The following is a 12,600-nucleotide window of genomic DNA, read 5'->3' as shown; positions in this document are numbered from 1 at the left end:
AGGATGATACTCGTTCACTCTGCACTGAATAAGGCTGATACTCGTTCACTCTGCACTGAATAAGGATGATACTCGTTCACTCTGCACTGAATAAGGCTGATACTCGTTCACTCTTCACTGAATAAGGGTGATACTCGTTCACTCTTGACTGAATAAGGGTGATACTCGTTCACTCTGCACTGAATAAGGCTGATACTCGTTCACTCTGCACTGAATAAGGCTGATACTCGTTCACTCTTCACTGAATAAGGCTGATACTCGTTCACTCTTCACTGAATAAGGGTGATACTCGTTCACTCTTCACTGAATAAGGCTGATACTCGTTCACTCTGCACTGAATAAGGCTGATACTTGTTCACTCTGCACTGAATAAGGGTGATACTCACTCATGGCCTGATCCAGATTCATGTTGTTGATTTTCAGAGCCTCCTCCGCTGGGTCTCTCTGTGTGGACACACACACACACACACACACACACACACACACACAGTCAGTGAGGATTGACAGCACAGTGATTACCACACTGACACTTTCTGTTGTAATACACTAAATGTAGAAGTGATTGTTTGTGCTGAAGTCGGGGTGTGTGAGTCTGAGTCTGGGCTTACCGGGAAGCCCATGTCAGTCAGCTGTTTGATGAGGCGGTTCATGATCCAGGTTTCGTCTGGCTTGCTGGGAACCCTCGCCTTTGGGAACAGAACAATACACTAAGCACACAGAAGGGGGCACTATGCAGATAAAACCCACTCCCTCGTAAGAGTATACAACCACTAAAACCATGACTTCCATACTGTATGTACCGCTGAGTTCAGGTTAACAGGTCATTATTTCTCTGATCTACCTTTGCATTGTGACTGGCTTGTTCAAAATGTCTTCCCGTGGTCTGATCTCCCTGCCCCTTGCTCACCTTCGGTGGTCCCTTCTTGGGTGCGTTGCCCCAGGAGTTGGAGGAGTTGCTCTCCTGGTTGGCGGTGTTGTTCCACATGTCCCCTTCCTCGGACTCCCATTGGTTCGCAGACATGCCCATCTCCTCCCCTCCACCACCCCAGCCGTCTTGCATAGATTTAGGGGCTGAAGTGGGGGCAAAACAGCGACAGAGAGACATAAGAGATGGAACAAAAAATATAGCCACTGGTAATTGCACTGACTGCAAACTGCAACAACCTGTAATGTGAGCATCTCATCACCAGAGGGCAGTCTAGTGCCACGTTTGTTTTTACACAGTTTATACCTTACCTTGGGAGTCAAGGTCACATAAACATTAAACATCTTAAATCACAGATAAGCACCTAGTGAATGTCAGCAAAGTCTTTAATACAATTATTAAATTATTAAAAACGTGAATAAGTCCAGTAGAGTCCAGCAGCCATAAAGGGGTTACCAGTTAGAACAGAACCGATGCATTAAGCCCTGTGGCTGCATTAACATATACCAATGCTAAAACACATCCGATCTGTGTTATACAGGGATTCAAATGACTGTTTTTTCCAGCCACTCCTTCAGTCAGCCCTTTGAGCCCTGTTTCTGCTTTGAGTGGCCATGGCTCTTACCTGGCTTGCAGGGTGCTGGTCCTGGGGGTGGGTTCCCCCGGCTGTAGACCTCTTGGCCATTGTCCCCCCAGCCTCCACAGCTCCCCGTGGCCTTCCCCCAGGCTGAGGTACCATTGTCCACCGAGACTGGAGGGGGCGCCGTCTCCCCCCAGGAAGGATCAGGTTTAGAGTGGACGTTGGACATCTCCCCCCAGCCTGTGAGAAGAGACAGGGTCCACATCAGCAGCTGATCACTGACTGACACAGATGCTAACCCTAGCTACACTCACTGCATCTCTAGATCGGCCCATTCAAGCTGATGCGTCATGCTAAGAGTCGTGGGTGCATCTGCACATTATAGATAGGAAGCCTCATACTGCTTACAAACAACACAACCTCAACCTCACTCTTCTGTTCAGAGCTGAAGGAAAATGTGTGGTAAGACCACGGCAGAAAATGCTTGTTTAAATCGTGGCTGATTTTGCGTGTCTGGTCGTCTGGCTTGCTGGCTGAGAGGGGTGGCATGGGTGGAAAAAAATCCTAATATCTAATTGTGACTCTAATATTAATATTTAAATTCAACACTAAGTCTCATCAACCTGAGGCCAATTGTCCCTATACAATACAATATCACTATTGATATTCCAGCAGCACTATCTATGAAACTAATAAATGTCTTCCAGAGCAGCACACCTGTTTTAATGAACCATAGTGAGCTTGAAGGGCTCTCGTACCTGGAGTCATGAGGGGTGCTCTGCTGTGCGCTGGTCCGGGTTGGTGAGGGCCACCACCACCATCGGGTGAGCTGCCGCTGTTGTTATTATTGCCTGGGCCATGGCCGTGGTTGTGGCTGTGGCTGTGGTTATGGTTATGGTTATGGTTGTGGCTCAGGTTAGCTATGGGAGGTGGGCCGTGGTGGGGGTTGTGGAGGAGGTGGGTGCTGCCAGGGGGGGGGTTGTTGTTGCCACCGCCGCCGCTGCTGCTGCTGCTACTGCTGCTGCTGCCACTGTTGCCCCCTGTGGGGCCAGGCTTGCCCTGTGCCCCAGGATTGTTCTTGTCCCAGAGGTTCACCGTCTTGTTGTGGGCGCTCGGGTCTCCCCAAGCTGAGGTCCCGTCGTCAATCTCCATCTTGCGCCGGATGGAGGGTGGGGAGGGCTCCTCCCAACCAGTGGACTCCCCAGTGCGTCCCTGCTTCATGCCTCCCTCGTTGCCACCACCCCCTCGACTTCCACCTCCACCTCCACCTCCTCCTCCTCCTCCTCCTCCACTTCCAACACCACCACCACTACCACCACCACCTCCTCCTCCTCCAGCCCAACCTGAGTCAGACTGCTTCACAGAGGGGGGACCACCCCATGAGCCCAAGCGTGCTCCTCCACCTCCACCTCCTACGCTGGTGCTGCCGTTGCCGTTGCCTCCTTCCTGAGGCTTACTGCCCCAGCTTTGGGCAGGGCCACTTGAGCGCTGTGGTTCACCCCAACCTCCTCCCCCTCCTCCTCCTCCTCCTCCTCCTCCTCCTCCTCCCGCAGGCTTTCCTCCCCAGTTATTACCACTCTCCTTCCAGCCTCCTCTTTCCCCTTCCCAAGCGGAGTTGGTCGGGCTGCACTTCTTGCTGTCCCCAGGGTCTCCCCAGTCTCCGCCGGAGCTTCCGTCCCCTCCTTTGCCCCAGCTGTGTTGGGCTTTGGGCCCGTCACCCCAGCCCTGGGGTTTGGCTTTGCTGTTGTGGTTGTCCCAGCTGGGAGACTTCTCATCTGTGCCCCAGGATTGCCCATTCTTGGGCAGGCTGGACCCAGGGCCTCCTGCCTGCGAAGGTAGGTTGCCCCAACCTCCACTGGGGCCGTTGGTGGGTTTCTTGTTGGTGTGGGGCTCTCCCCATCCAGAGCCTCCGGGCTGGTTGGGGGCAGGCTGGATGGTTCCCCAGCCAGAGTTAGCTGCAGTGCTGGGGCAGGAGTCATGGCTCTTCCCTGCTGACTCTGGTATGGATGGAGGACTAGGATTGGCGTTTGGTTGGGGGCCAGTAGAATGAATGTTGGATGAGGATGTGCCCCAAACATCAGCGCCAGAATCGCTCTTGTTCCTGGCACGTGCTGCCTCTTCTGTCCCCCAGGCTGTGTGCTGCCGAACTGGAGTCTGTCCCCAGCCCGTGTTGCACAGCACCCTTGGGTCCATGTCCTGGGCAGGCACCACTGGGACAGGCTCTTTCCTGGACAAGTGATCTCTGTGAGAAAGCTGCATCTCCTGGCTCTCAATGCTACCCCCGCTGGCCGGCGTAGTCCCCCCCTGGCCCCAACCACTCGGCTGCTCCTGCGATGGAGAACTGACCTCCCAGCCTTTAGCCTCGGCGGGGGGCTTGCCCCAGTCTCCGCTCGAGGGTTGCCCCCAGCCACCTGTGGCATCACTGGCTGTCGAGCTTCTTCCATGACCCCAGCCAGCTCCAGTATTCCATCCAGAGTCCTTGGAGGAGGCTGACTTGGTGTGTCCATTACCCCAGACGGAGCCGTCTTCTCCGTTGATCTGGGATGCTTCGCCAGATTGAGGCTGGCCAACGGAACCGGTGCCCCATGCGGGTAGGCCATGGATGGGGCTGGGAGCCTCCAGCTGTTTAGTGTGATTTGGTCCGTCAGTGTTAAGGTTCTGAGGTTCTGAGGAGCTGAAAGACACATTCGTGGAGGGGGAGTGGTGGTGCGACTTCTGGGCCTCGGAGGGCATCATGCTGCCCCAGGCGCTGGATCCCAAGGCAGGGTTCCCGCTTGCACCCTGATTGGGGGACACGCATGAGGGGCTGCAGAGGTTGTGGGCAGGAGGAGGCGGGTTAGTGCCTTCTCCTCCATCCCCGGTGCCAGGCCCCTCGTGCCCCAGGACGGGCCAGGCTGAGGGGTTGGCGCTGGGGTTCAGGTTCAAGTTAAAGCTGGAGGTGCCCCAGGGCTGGGCCCTCCCTCCAATTGGCATGCCGCCGCCGCCGCCGTCGCCCTTCCCTTCAGAGCAGGGTCCTTGGGTGGGGTTGGCGCCCCAGCCCCGGTTGGCTCCGCCCTGGCCAGAGAGCACTCCACCTGAGTGACAGGTGCCGGCTTTGCCGATGGGGTGATTGGCTGAGAAGTGGCCCGTGTGGGCGGGCCCAGAGGCCATGCTTGTGCTGCTGCTGCCGCCGCCGCTGCTCTCGGAAACACAGTCAGAAGAGGCGGGGCATCGTGCAGAGGGGTGGCTCTCACAGTGGGAAATTGAAGGCCACACCTCTGTTTCACTCTTGTTGATAGTTAGTTGATCCCAGCCACTTCCTCCTCCTCCTCCTCCTCCTGCTGCTCCACTGCTGCTGCTGCTGGGACTGAGGGTGTTGTTGGTGTTAGTGGCACTGTGATTGTTGTGTAGTTGGTTGGTGTGAGTGGCACTGTGATTGGTGTGTAGTTGTCCCCAACGGGGATTATCATACTGGGCCCCCTGAGCAGTCTGTGGAGGGAGCTCTGAAGAAGGGAAAAAAGAATGAAGATAAAAGTTCAGTGAGGAGTCAGACCAGTAGAACAACTAAGTGTGGTGGATGCCATAGCAAGCCATCTGCACACATGTTGTGTCTAGCATGTTTGCCATGAGGACCTCACCGGAAATAAATCATGTTTTTCACATGTTTTGTTATGAATGTCACAACATACTCACAAATCAAATTTATTTTACAAGTAGAAACGATACAACTTTGCCATGACCATTTTCTCCTGATATACGTAAATGTGGACATCTGTCATTATTTGCAAGTGTGAATATTCACCATAAAGTGAATATAATACAATGATGAAATGCAGCAGTGGTAAAAATGCATGTACACAGAATCCCTCCAAAAGAATCTCAGGGAGTGTGGCAGCAACTAATATCTCCCATTCACTTTCCCACTGCTGTGGCCACTGGCTTAGTGATGGGTACCCTTGGGAAACCTAAGAGCAGTATCTCATTCTGTGATCAGCTGCATCACACAACTGCAACTCCTAGGAGTGGATTTTTTTCTCCTGCTCCTGCAAGATCCCAGACATGCATCAGTTTCTTCCCACCTGCATACCCCCACAATCCAACGTTTACCATGATTTCCCTGAGTCTACCCAGTAGGCTTCAAAACAAACAGCCAACTACGTGGGGACACCAAAAAAGAATGTTGGAAAAGACCACAAAGTTTGCCACATATGGAGACTTAAGCCGAAAAGTGTTGGATTAATGACTTGGCGGGCACCCTCCAGCTAGTCTGGCACATGGTGTGTGTATGTGTGTGTGTGTGCGCGCGCGCCTTGGTTTGAGATTCTAAAAGCCGCAGCATACAAGCACTTGTGCTGCCCTCCTCAGTTTTGCTCACCTCTAAACTACAAAGGTAGACAACAATTACAAGAGGGGGGGGGGGAGGGCACAAACAAGAGGACAAGAAACCGACAGAAACTTACACAGAGAGAGAGAGAGAGAGAGAGAGAGAGAGTGAGTAAGACAGAGACGAAAGAGAGAGAAAACAGAGTCAGACAGAGTGGAAAACAGGGCCACTGTATGCTCCCTGGGCTGCACCGTCCTAGGAATGTGTGTGGCTATGCAGCAAGGGACGCCATTTTATCAAACTTGAACTAAAGCCAAAACTGCACACAGCAGCTGTCAAAATCTCTCTGGTTCCTAACCCCCCCACCACCACCACCACCACCACCACACACACACACACACACACACACACACACACACACACACACACACACTTCCCTTTTCCCAGCGCACCCTCTCATGCAGCACCCTCCAGCCAGAGCCCACAGGACACACACTGCTTGAGGACACGGTTCTTTAAAAAAAAAGGAGGAGAACAAGGGAAGTGGTGTGGGAAAAGAACCTAATCCTGCGTGAGGCAGGAGTGGAGAGAGGGAGATGAGGAGTGAGGGTAAGAGATAAAGGGAAGGTTGGGAGAGGGGGGCTACAAATACCTGAGGAGGAGGAGGGGTGCTGGCCGGCCATCCTGACGGAGCCCTACGCGTAGGTGCTGTGGCCAGCTAAGGTGGCCATTGCAGCTACACTGTGGCGCGTCTGTCTGCTGAGCTACACAGGCTCAGGTTTAAAAGGCTGTCAGAGAGCAGTGGCAGGGCTTGGTAGGCTTACGTTAGCTTAGCATGCTAACAAACCAGCATAGCTAGTTGTCCTGCTGCCTCTCAGCTCTGTTTTTATTTATAACTCCCTCCCTCTGTTCCTGACACTCTCTGTCTTTCCAGCCCACCCCCTCTTATAAAGGGGGGGGGGGGGGGGGCAGAGAAGGTTAGTGTAGAAAGTGTTTCATTGTGCGATCACGAGGGGGCTGGGTTGGGAGGTTGGGGACAAAGCCGCATGAGAAAAGGAAACAGGGGCAAGAGGGGATTCCATTCTCTCTCGTCTACTTTCATGCTTTCCAAATCTGTCACTAAATATTTGTCGGAGTCGACTCCGCTGCAGCAATTAGCAGCGCGGCTCACAATAGTGCTGCCTGAGAACGGTGCGCCGAGCACTGACAGACAAAGACACTGGTGTCCCGGGCTTCCGAACGCTCAGGAACAAGACCTCACTCTCTTTTTCTCTATCTGGTCCTGTCCGTATCAGACAAACACACACACTCACAAACACACAAACTACAAGCACACACACAAGCACACACACACCACAAGCATGCACGCATACAAACACACAGAGTTAGAGCCTGTGCTACTGATTACTGGCATGCTTCTCTTTAGTCGGCTGCTAAACACTTGACATACCAGAGCTGTTCCATGCTCTGTTCTACACAGCACTCCAGAGCTTTCACACACACACACACACACACACACACACACACACACACACACACACACACACACACACACACACACACACACACACACACACACACACACACACACACACACACACACACACACACACACACACACACGAATGGCTGTGGGCACACAGCCAGGCACTAAATGTCTTAGAGTGTGTGCCTACTCCATAATGAGGGGTGAGAGAGAGAAATGCAGGAATGATGAAGAGAAAGAGAGGAATGGGGGCGGATAACTACTGGAGACAGATGGAGATGTGGAGAGAGAGAGAGAGAGAGAGACAGACAGACAGGGATGGTTAAGGAGAGGGGGGGTAGTTGCAGGAAAACAATATAAAGATGGAACAGAGAAATGAAAGAGTCAGTGATGAAGGACAGACACAGGGACACACAGAGAGAAAGAGAGATGCAAAGACACAGAGAGAGAAAGAGAGATGCAAAGACAGAGAGAGAGAAAGAGAGATGCAAAGACACAGAGAGAGAAAGAGAGATGCAAAGACACAGAGAGAGAAAGAGAGATGCAAAGACAAACAGAGAGAAAGAGAGATGCAAAGACACAGAGAGAGAAAGAGAGATGCAAAGACAGAGAGAGAGAAAGAGAGATGCAAAGACACAGAGAGAGAAAGAGAGATGCAAAGACAGAGAGAGAGAAAGAGAGATGCAAAGACAGAGAGAGAGAAAGAGAGATGCAAAGACAAACAGAGAGAGAAAGAGAGATGCAAAGACAGAGAGAGAGAAAGAGAGATGCAAAGACAGAGAGAGAAAGAGAGATGCAAAGACACAGAGAGAGAAAGAGAGATGCAAAGACAGAGAGAGAGAAAGAGAGATGCAAAGACAGAGAGAGAGAAAGAGAGATGCAAAGACACAGAGAGAGAAAGAGAGATGCAAAGACAGAGAGAGAGAAAGAGAGATGCAAAGACACAGAGAGAGAAAGAGAGATGCAAAGACAGAGAGAGAGAAAGAGAGATGCAAAGACACAGAGAGAGAAAGAGAGATGCAAAGACAGAGAGAGAGAAAGAGAGATGCAAAGACACAGAGAGAGAAAGAGAGATGCAAAGACAGAGAGAGAGAAAGAGAGATGCAAAGACAGAGAGAGAGAAAGAGAGATGCAAAGACAGAGAGAGAAAGAGAGATGCAAAGACAAACAGAGAGAAAGAAAGATGCAAAGACACAGAGAGAGATACTAGAAAGAGAGATGCTCTGTGAGAAAGTGATGCTGCTGAATAAAAGCAGTGCTTACACCAGAACACCAGGCTCCCCTTGTAAAGAGTGCCACTGTTTACAAATGATCCCTGACGCCCCCCCCCCCCCCATGCACAATGCCTGGTCAGAACAGCCACTTATTATGTGCTAATTCAATGGCAGCCTTTCTCCAGCCAAACATGCAATGATGCAATCAAAGCCACTTTAATTACTCCTTTGTCTCCAAATAAGCCCTTTGGATAGGCTACACGGCGGTGCCGGGCTCCAACGCGGCCTGCTCGGCTTTTTCCGGTAGAGCTGGCATGGTGGTTTTATCAATCACTCTGGGATGGTTCTTATTTAGAGGGATATTATTATTGGTCTCCTGTCCTCCTCTTTCCTCTCCCTTCACAGACACGACTCTCTATTGGAGGACTTTGGTATATGCCTCTTCAGTGCGGTGGTTGAAGTAGAACCAGAGAGAGAGCGTGTGTGTGTGTGTGTGTGTGTGTGTGTGTGTGTATATGAATTCCTCATAAGTGTGGAAGGTGTGGAGAGTCAAAGGAGTAACCATACACAAATGGTGTCACAAAACAAGACACAATGTATATTTATATAATAGATAAACACTAAAGGGGGGGGTGAATCATACAAGAAAAAATCAGAAATGCAAACACAGGATCAACTGCTTGGTGATAGCCAGCTCACACTAGATCAGAGCCCATGAACTTCTCCAGTCTGTGTAGGCAGGCCAAGTCAAAGGGGGGTGGGTGGGTTGCACAATCACTTTTCCACATGCACTGCTAAGCCCCCCCATAAACCATGGCAGTCCTCATATACACTAACAGCCTTAAGTTGTGTTTGTGTGAGAGAGAGGCAGAGAGCGAGAAAGAGAGAGAGAGAGAGAGATAAAAAGACAGAGAGAGAGAAAGAAAGAGAGTGAGAAAGAGATAAAGAGAGTGAGAAAGAGAGCGTGTGAGAGAGTAGTATGTGGATGCTTTGGGGCTTTGCTGCTGACATCACCACTCTGCCTGTACACAAGTGGGCTGAAGAAGGGGGGGGGGGATGAGTCTTACGCAACCATTGTCAGACTGCCTGCTGCACACGGCCCACTACCCAGCATGCCCGGCAGAGGACGTGAGGTCATGACGCAAATGCAGCCCGACATAATCAGGCAAGGCAGCATCGGGCAGCCTGATACAGAGCACTGACAAACACTCACAATGTTACACACACACACACACACACACACACACACACACACACACACACACACACACACACACACACACACACACACACGCACACCTTAAAACCACACTGCAATAAAGCAAATTACAATCCCATTTGTATTTTCTATATATATTTCTCTCCCTGTATTATTCTTGACGTAGCTCTCCGTCACACACACACACACACACACACACACACACACACACACCTCCTTTTTCTCCCACGTAAGCATTGAAACCACATGCTTTACAAAACTTGCCATATCCACAATACTCTCGGTTTCAAAACCAACTTTCCATCAGAGACACACACACACACACACACACACACACACACACACACACACACACACACACACACACACACACACACACACACACACGTAGTGCTTGAGAGTATTGGAGCTCCACCTCACCCTCACATGCCCAAGGCCTTTCATCCCCCCCCCCCCCTCCCCCACACACACACAAACTCACCCCTCCCCTCTCAGGTCCAGCTGGCAAGAGCTCAGTAAATATGAAATGTGTCTAACGTGAATGGTCGTAAACCTGCTTCCCCATATCCCATTTGTCCCGGACCCCCCACACACGGCCTCTTCAGCCAGGCGGCTTCCCTCACTTTCAGAGGCCCCGGTGGCCTCCCCCTGGAGCTCGTAAGACACCACACAGGCGCTAGGCTCAGCCTGCTGCCCTGCTCTGCTCTCCTGAACGGCCGCAGTTCTGAATGGCTGGCCCAGACGGGCACGCCGTAATGGAGGAGTGACGAAGGGCCGAGCTTTGCCTCCACTCTACTCAGCTCATTCACACAGAGCCAGAGGGAAGGAAGAAATTAAGAAAGAAAGAAAGACGAAGACAAAAAGTCTGACGACAGTGAGAACCAGGAGGGGGATAACACTAGATTATGAGTACGATTTGAACTAGGATGTGTGTGTGTGGGGGGGGGGGGGGGTGCTGTTTGGAGAGCTGGTCAGATATCCTCTGTGCTGCTGCCCAGGGTTGACCACTACAGAGTCTTGGCCGGGGTAGGGCCAGTGTAGGAGTTAGAGAGAGGGGACCAGTAAGGGGCAGGTTAGGAGGACAGAATAACCCATGCTAGAGGGAGAAGGGAGAGAAAAATGGGAAGAGAAGACAAGAGGGAAGAAAGGAAGAGGAGACTGCAAACTGCGAAGAAGAGAGGGATTAAAGTGGGGGAAGGAGAAGACAAATAAAGCAGAGAGAGAAGAAGAAAGAAAAGACAGTAGGAGAGAAGAATATGAAACTAAAGAAAGAAGATAAAAAAGGGACGAACGGAGGAGGAGAGGGAGGGGATGAATGTGGCCGTTGTGCAGCCAAGGGCCCGTAAACGAAGCCAGAGCGTCATGGCAGCCATCCAAGCGGGACGCATTCCAGCAGCGTCTCGCTGAAAAGAGAGGGAAATAGGGAAAAAGAACAAGAGGAAGGAAAGGGAAAAAAAAACGCAGGAGAGCCACGACGAGGCGGAGAGCTCGTGTTACGCCCTGTGCTCCCTGGCCTGCGTTAGGTAACGTCCTGCGTAGCCATCGCTAGGAGCACGTGGCAGCCGCTCACATCCAAAACAGCCAGCGCCTTGGCTAGTGCAAACCACAACGCTAGCATACAGGGGGGAAAGGGGATATAGAACCCATGAACAACTGAGAGGGAGGAAAGAAACAAGGAAGACCCCAAGGATAGTGTGTCGTACTCGGTGTAGCGTTCTCCAACCCTCTCCTGGTTCATCTGTGTGTGTGTAAGGATAGTGTGTCGTACTCGGTGTAGCGTTCACAACCCTCTCCTGGTTCATCTGTGTGTGTGTAAGGATAGTGTGTCGTACTCGGTGTAGCGTTCTCCAACCCTCTCCTGGTTCATCTGTGTGTGTGTAAGGATAGTGTGTCGTACTCGGTGTAGCGATCACAACCCTCTCCTGGTTCATCTGTGTGTGTGTAAGGATAGTGTGTCGTACTCTGTGTAGCGTTCACAACCTTCTCCTGGTTCATCTGTGTGTGTGTAAGGATAGTGTGTGGTACTCTGTGCAGCGTTCTCCAACCCTCTCCTGGTTCCTGTAGGAGTCTACTCTGGGCTTCACGCGGACAACCACTTGGGTTTAAGGAGTGGTAACAGACAGAGCCTCTTTGTCAGAGACCCACACACACCCACTAACACACACACACACACACACACACACACACACACACACACACACACACACACACACACACACAGATACAGTGACACACAGGTACACACTTAGACACACACTCACACACACACACACACACACACACACACACAGATACAGTGACACACAGATACACACTTAGACAAACACACACACACACACACACACACACACAGGATCTGTTGGCTTGGGGCTCTAGCTGGGGGAGATCAGGCTGGTTTTATCGGCAGCGGTGAGTCACTGCTGCCCACTCAGCTGCTGGGCCTCCGCCATCTTAGCCCTTCTGCTCTCACAGGTCGTGCTTGCTTTCTTTCTCTCTCTCTCTTTCTCACTTGTCAACTGTATCTATCCATCTCTGGCCTGTGGGAGACTGGCTATAACTTGCTCTGTTTCTCACTAATTCTTTATTTCTCTCTCTCACTCAGACACTACACACACAGACACACACACAGACACACACACACACAGTGAGAGAGACTTACAAATGACCCTTCAGCACAGGAAACTCTTATGCTTACCCGACAAAAATTAGACTTGCAAGTCCGCAACCAATAGACTCCCCATTCTCCCTCTCCTATTCACTCCTACAGCTGAACAGACCGAGCAACAATAAGCTGCAGCTCCCTTAAAAAAAACGGCACAGGGGGAAGACATAGAGTGAGAGAGAGAGAGAGAGAAGAAAAAGAGAAGGAGGTA

At 51.5% G+C, this 12,600-nt stretch overlaps 1 protein-coding gene across 1 annotated transcript in view; it reads right to left on the bottom strand.

Moving 5' to 3' along the window:
* The window catches only part of tnrc6c1 (trinucleotide repeat containing adaptor 6C1), a gene marked incomplete at its 3' end in the record, with an annotated part of 32,381 nt that overhangs the window by 7,906 nt on the left and 11,875 nt on the right, over positions 1-12,600 (bottom strand). The window contains exons 4-8 of the mRNA XM_080855893.1: positions 2,264-4,987; positions 1,551-1,745; positions 908-1,071; positions 609-686; positions 387-444 (exon numbers count right to left, since the gene is read on the bottom strand). Of these exons, the coding sequence (XP_080712019.1) occupies positions 387-444; positions 609-686; positions 908-1,071; positions 1,551-1,745; positions 2,264-4,987 (3,219 nt within the window). The remainder of the gene's footprint in view (positions 1-386; positions 445-608; positions 687-907; positions 1,072-1,550; positions 1,746-2,263; positions 4,988-12,600) is intronic.

The sequence above is a fragment of the Sprattus sprattus genome (assembly GCF_963457725.1).
Source record: "Sprattus sprattus genome assembly, chromosome: 18".
NCBI classification, from domain to species: Eukaryota; Metazoa; Chordata; class Actinopteri; order Clupeiformes; family Clupeidae; genus Sprattus; species Sprattus sprattus.
Note: the sequence above shows the minus strand (reverse complement) of the source record. Positions and strands in the feature narration are given on the sequence as shown.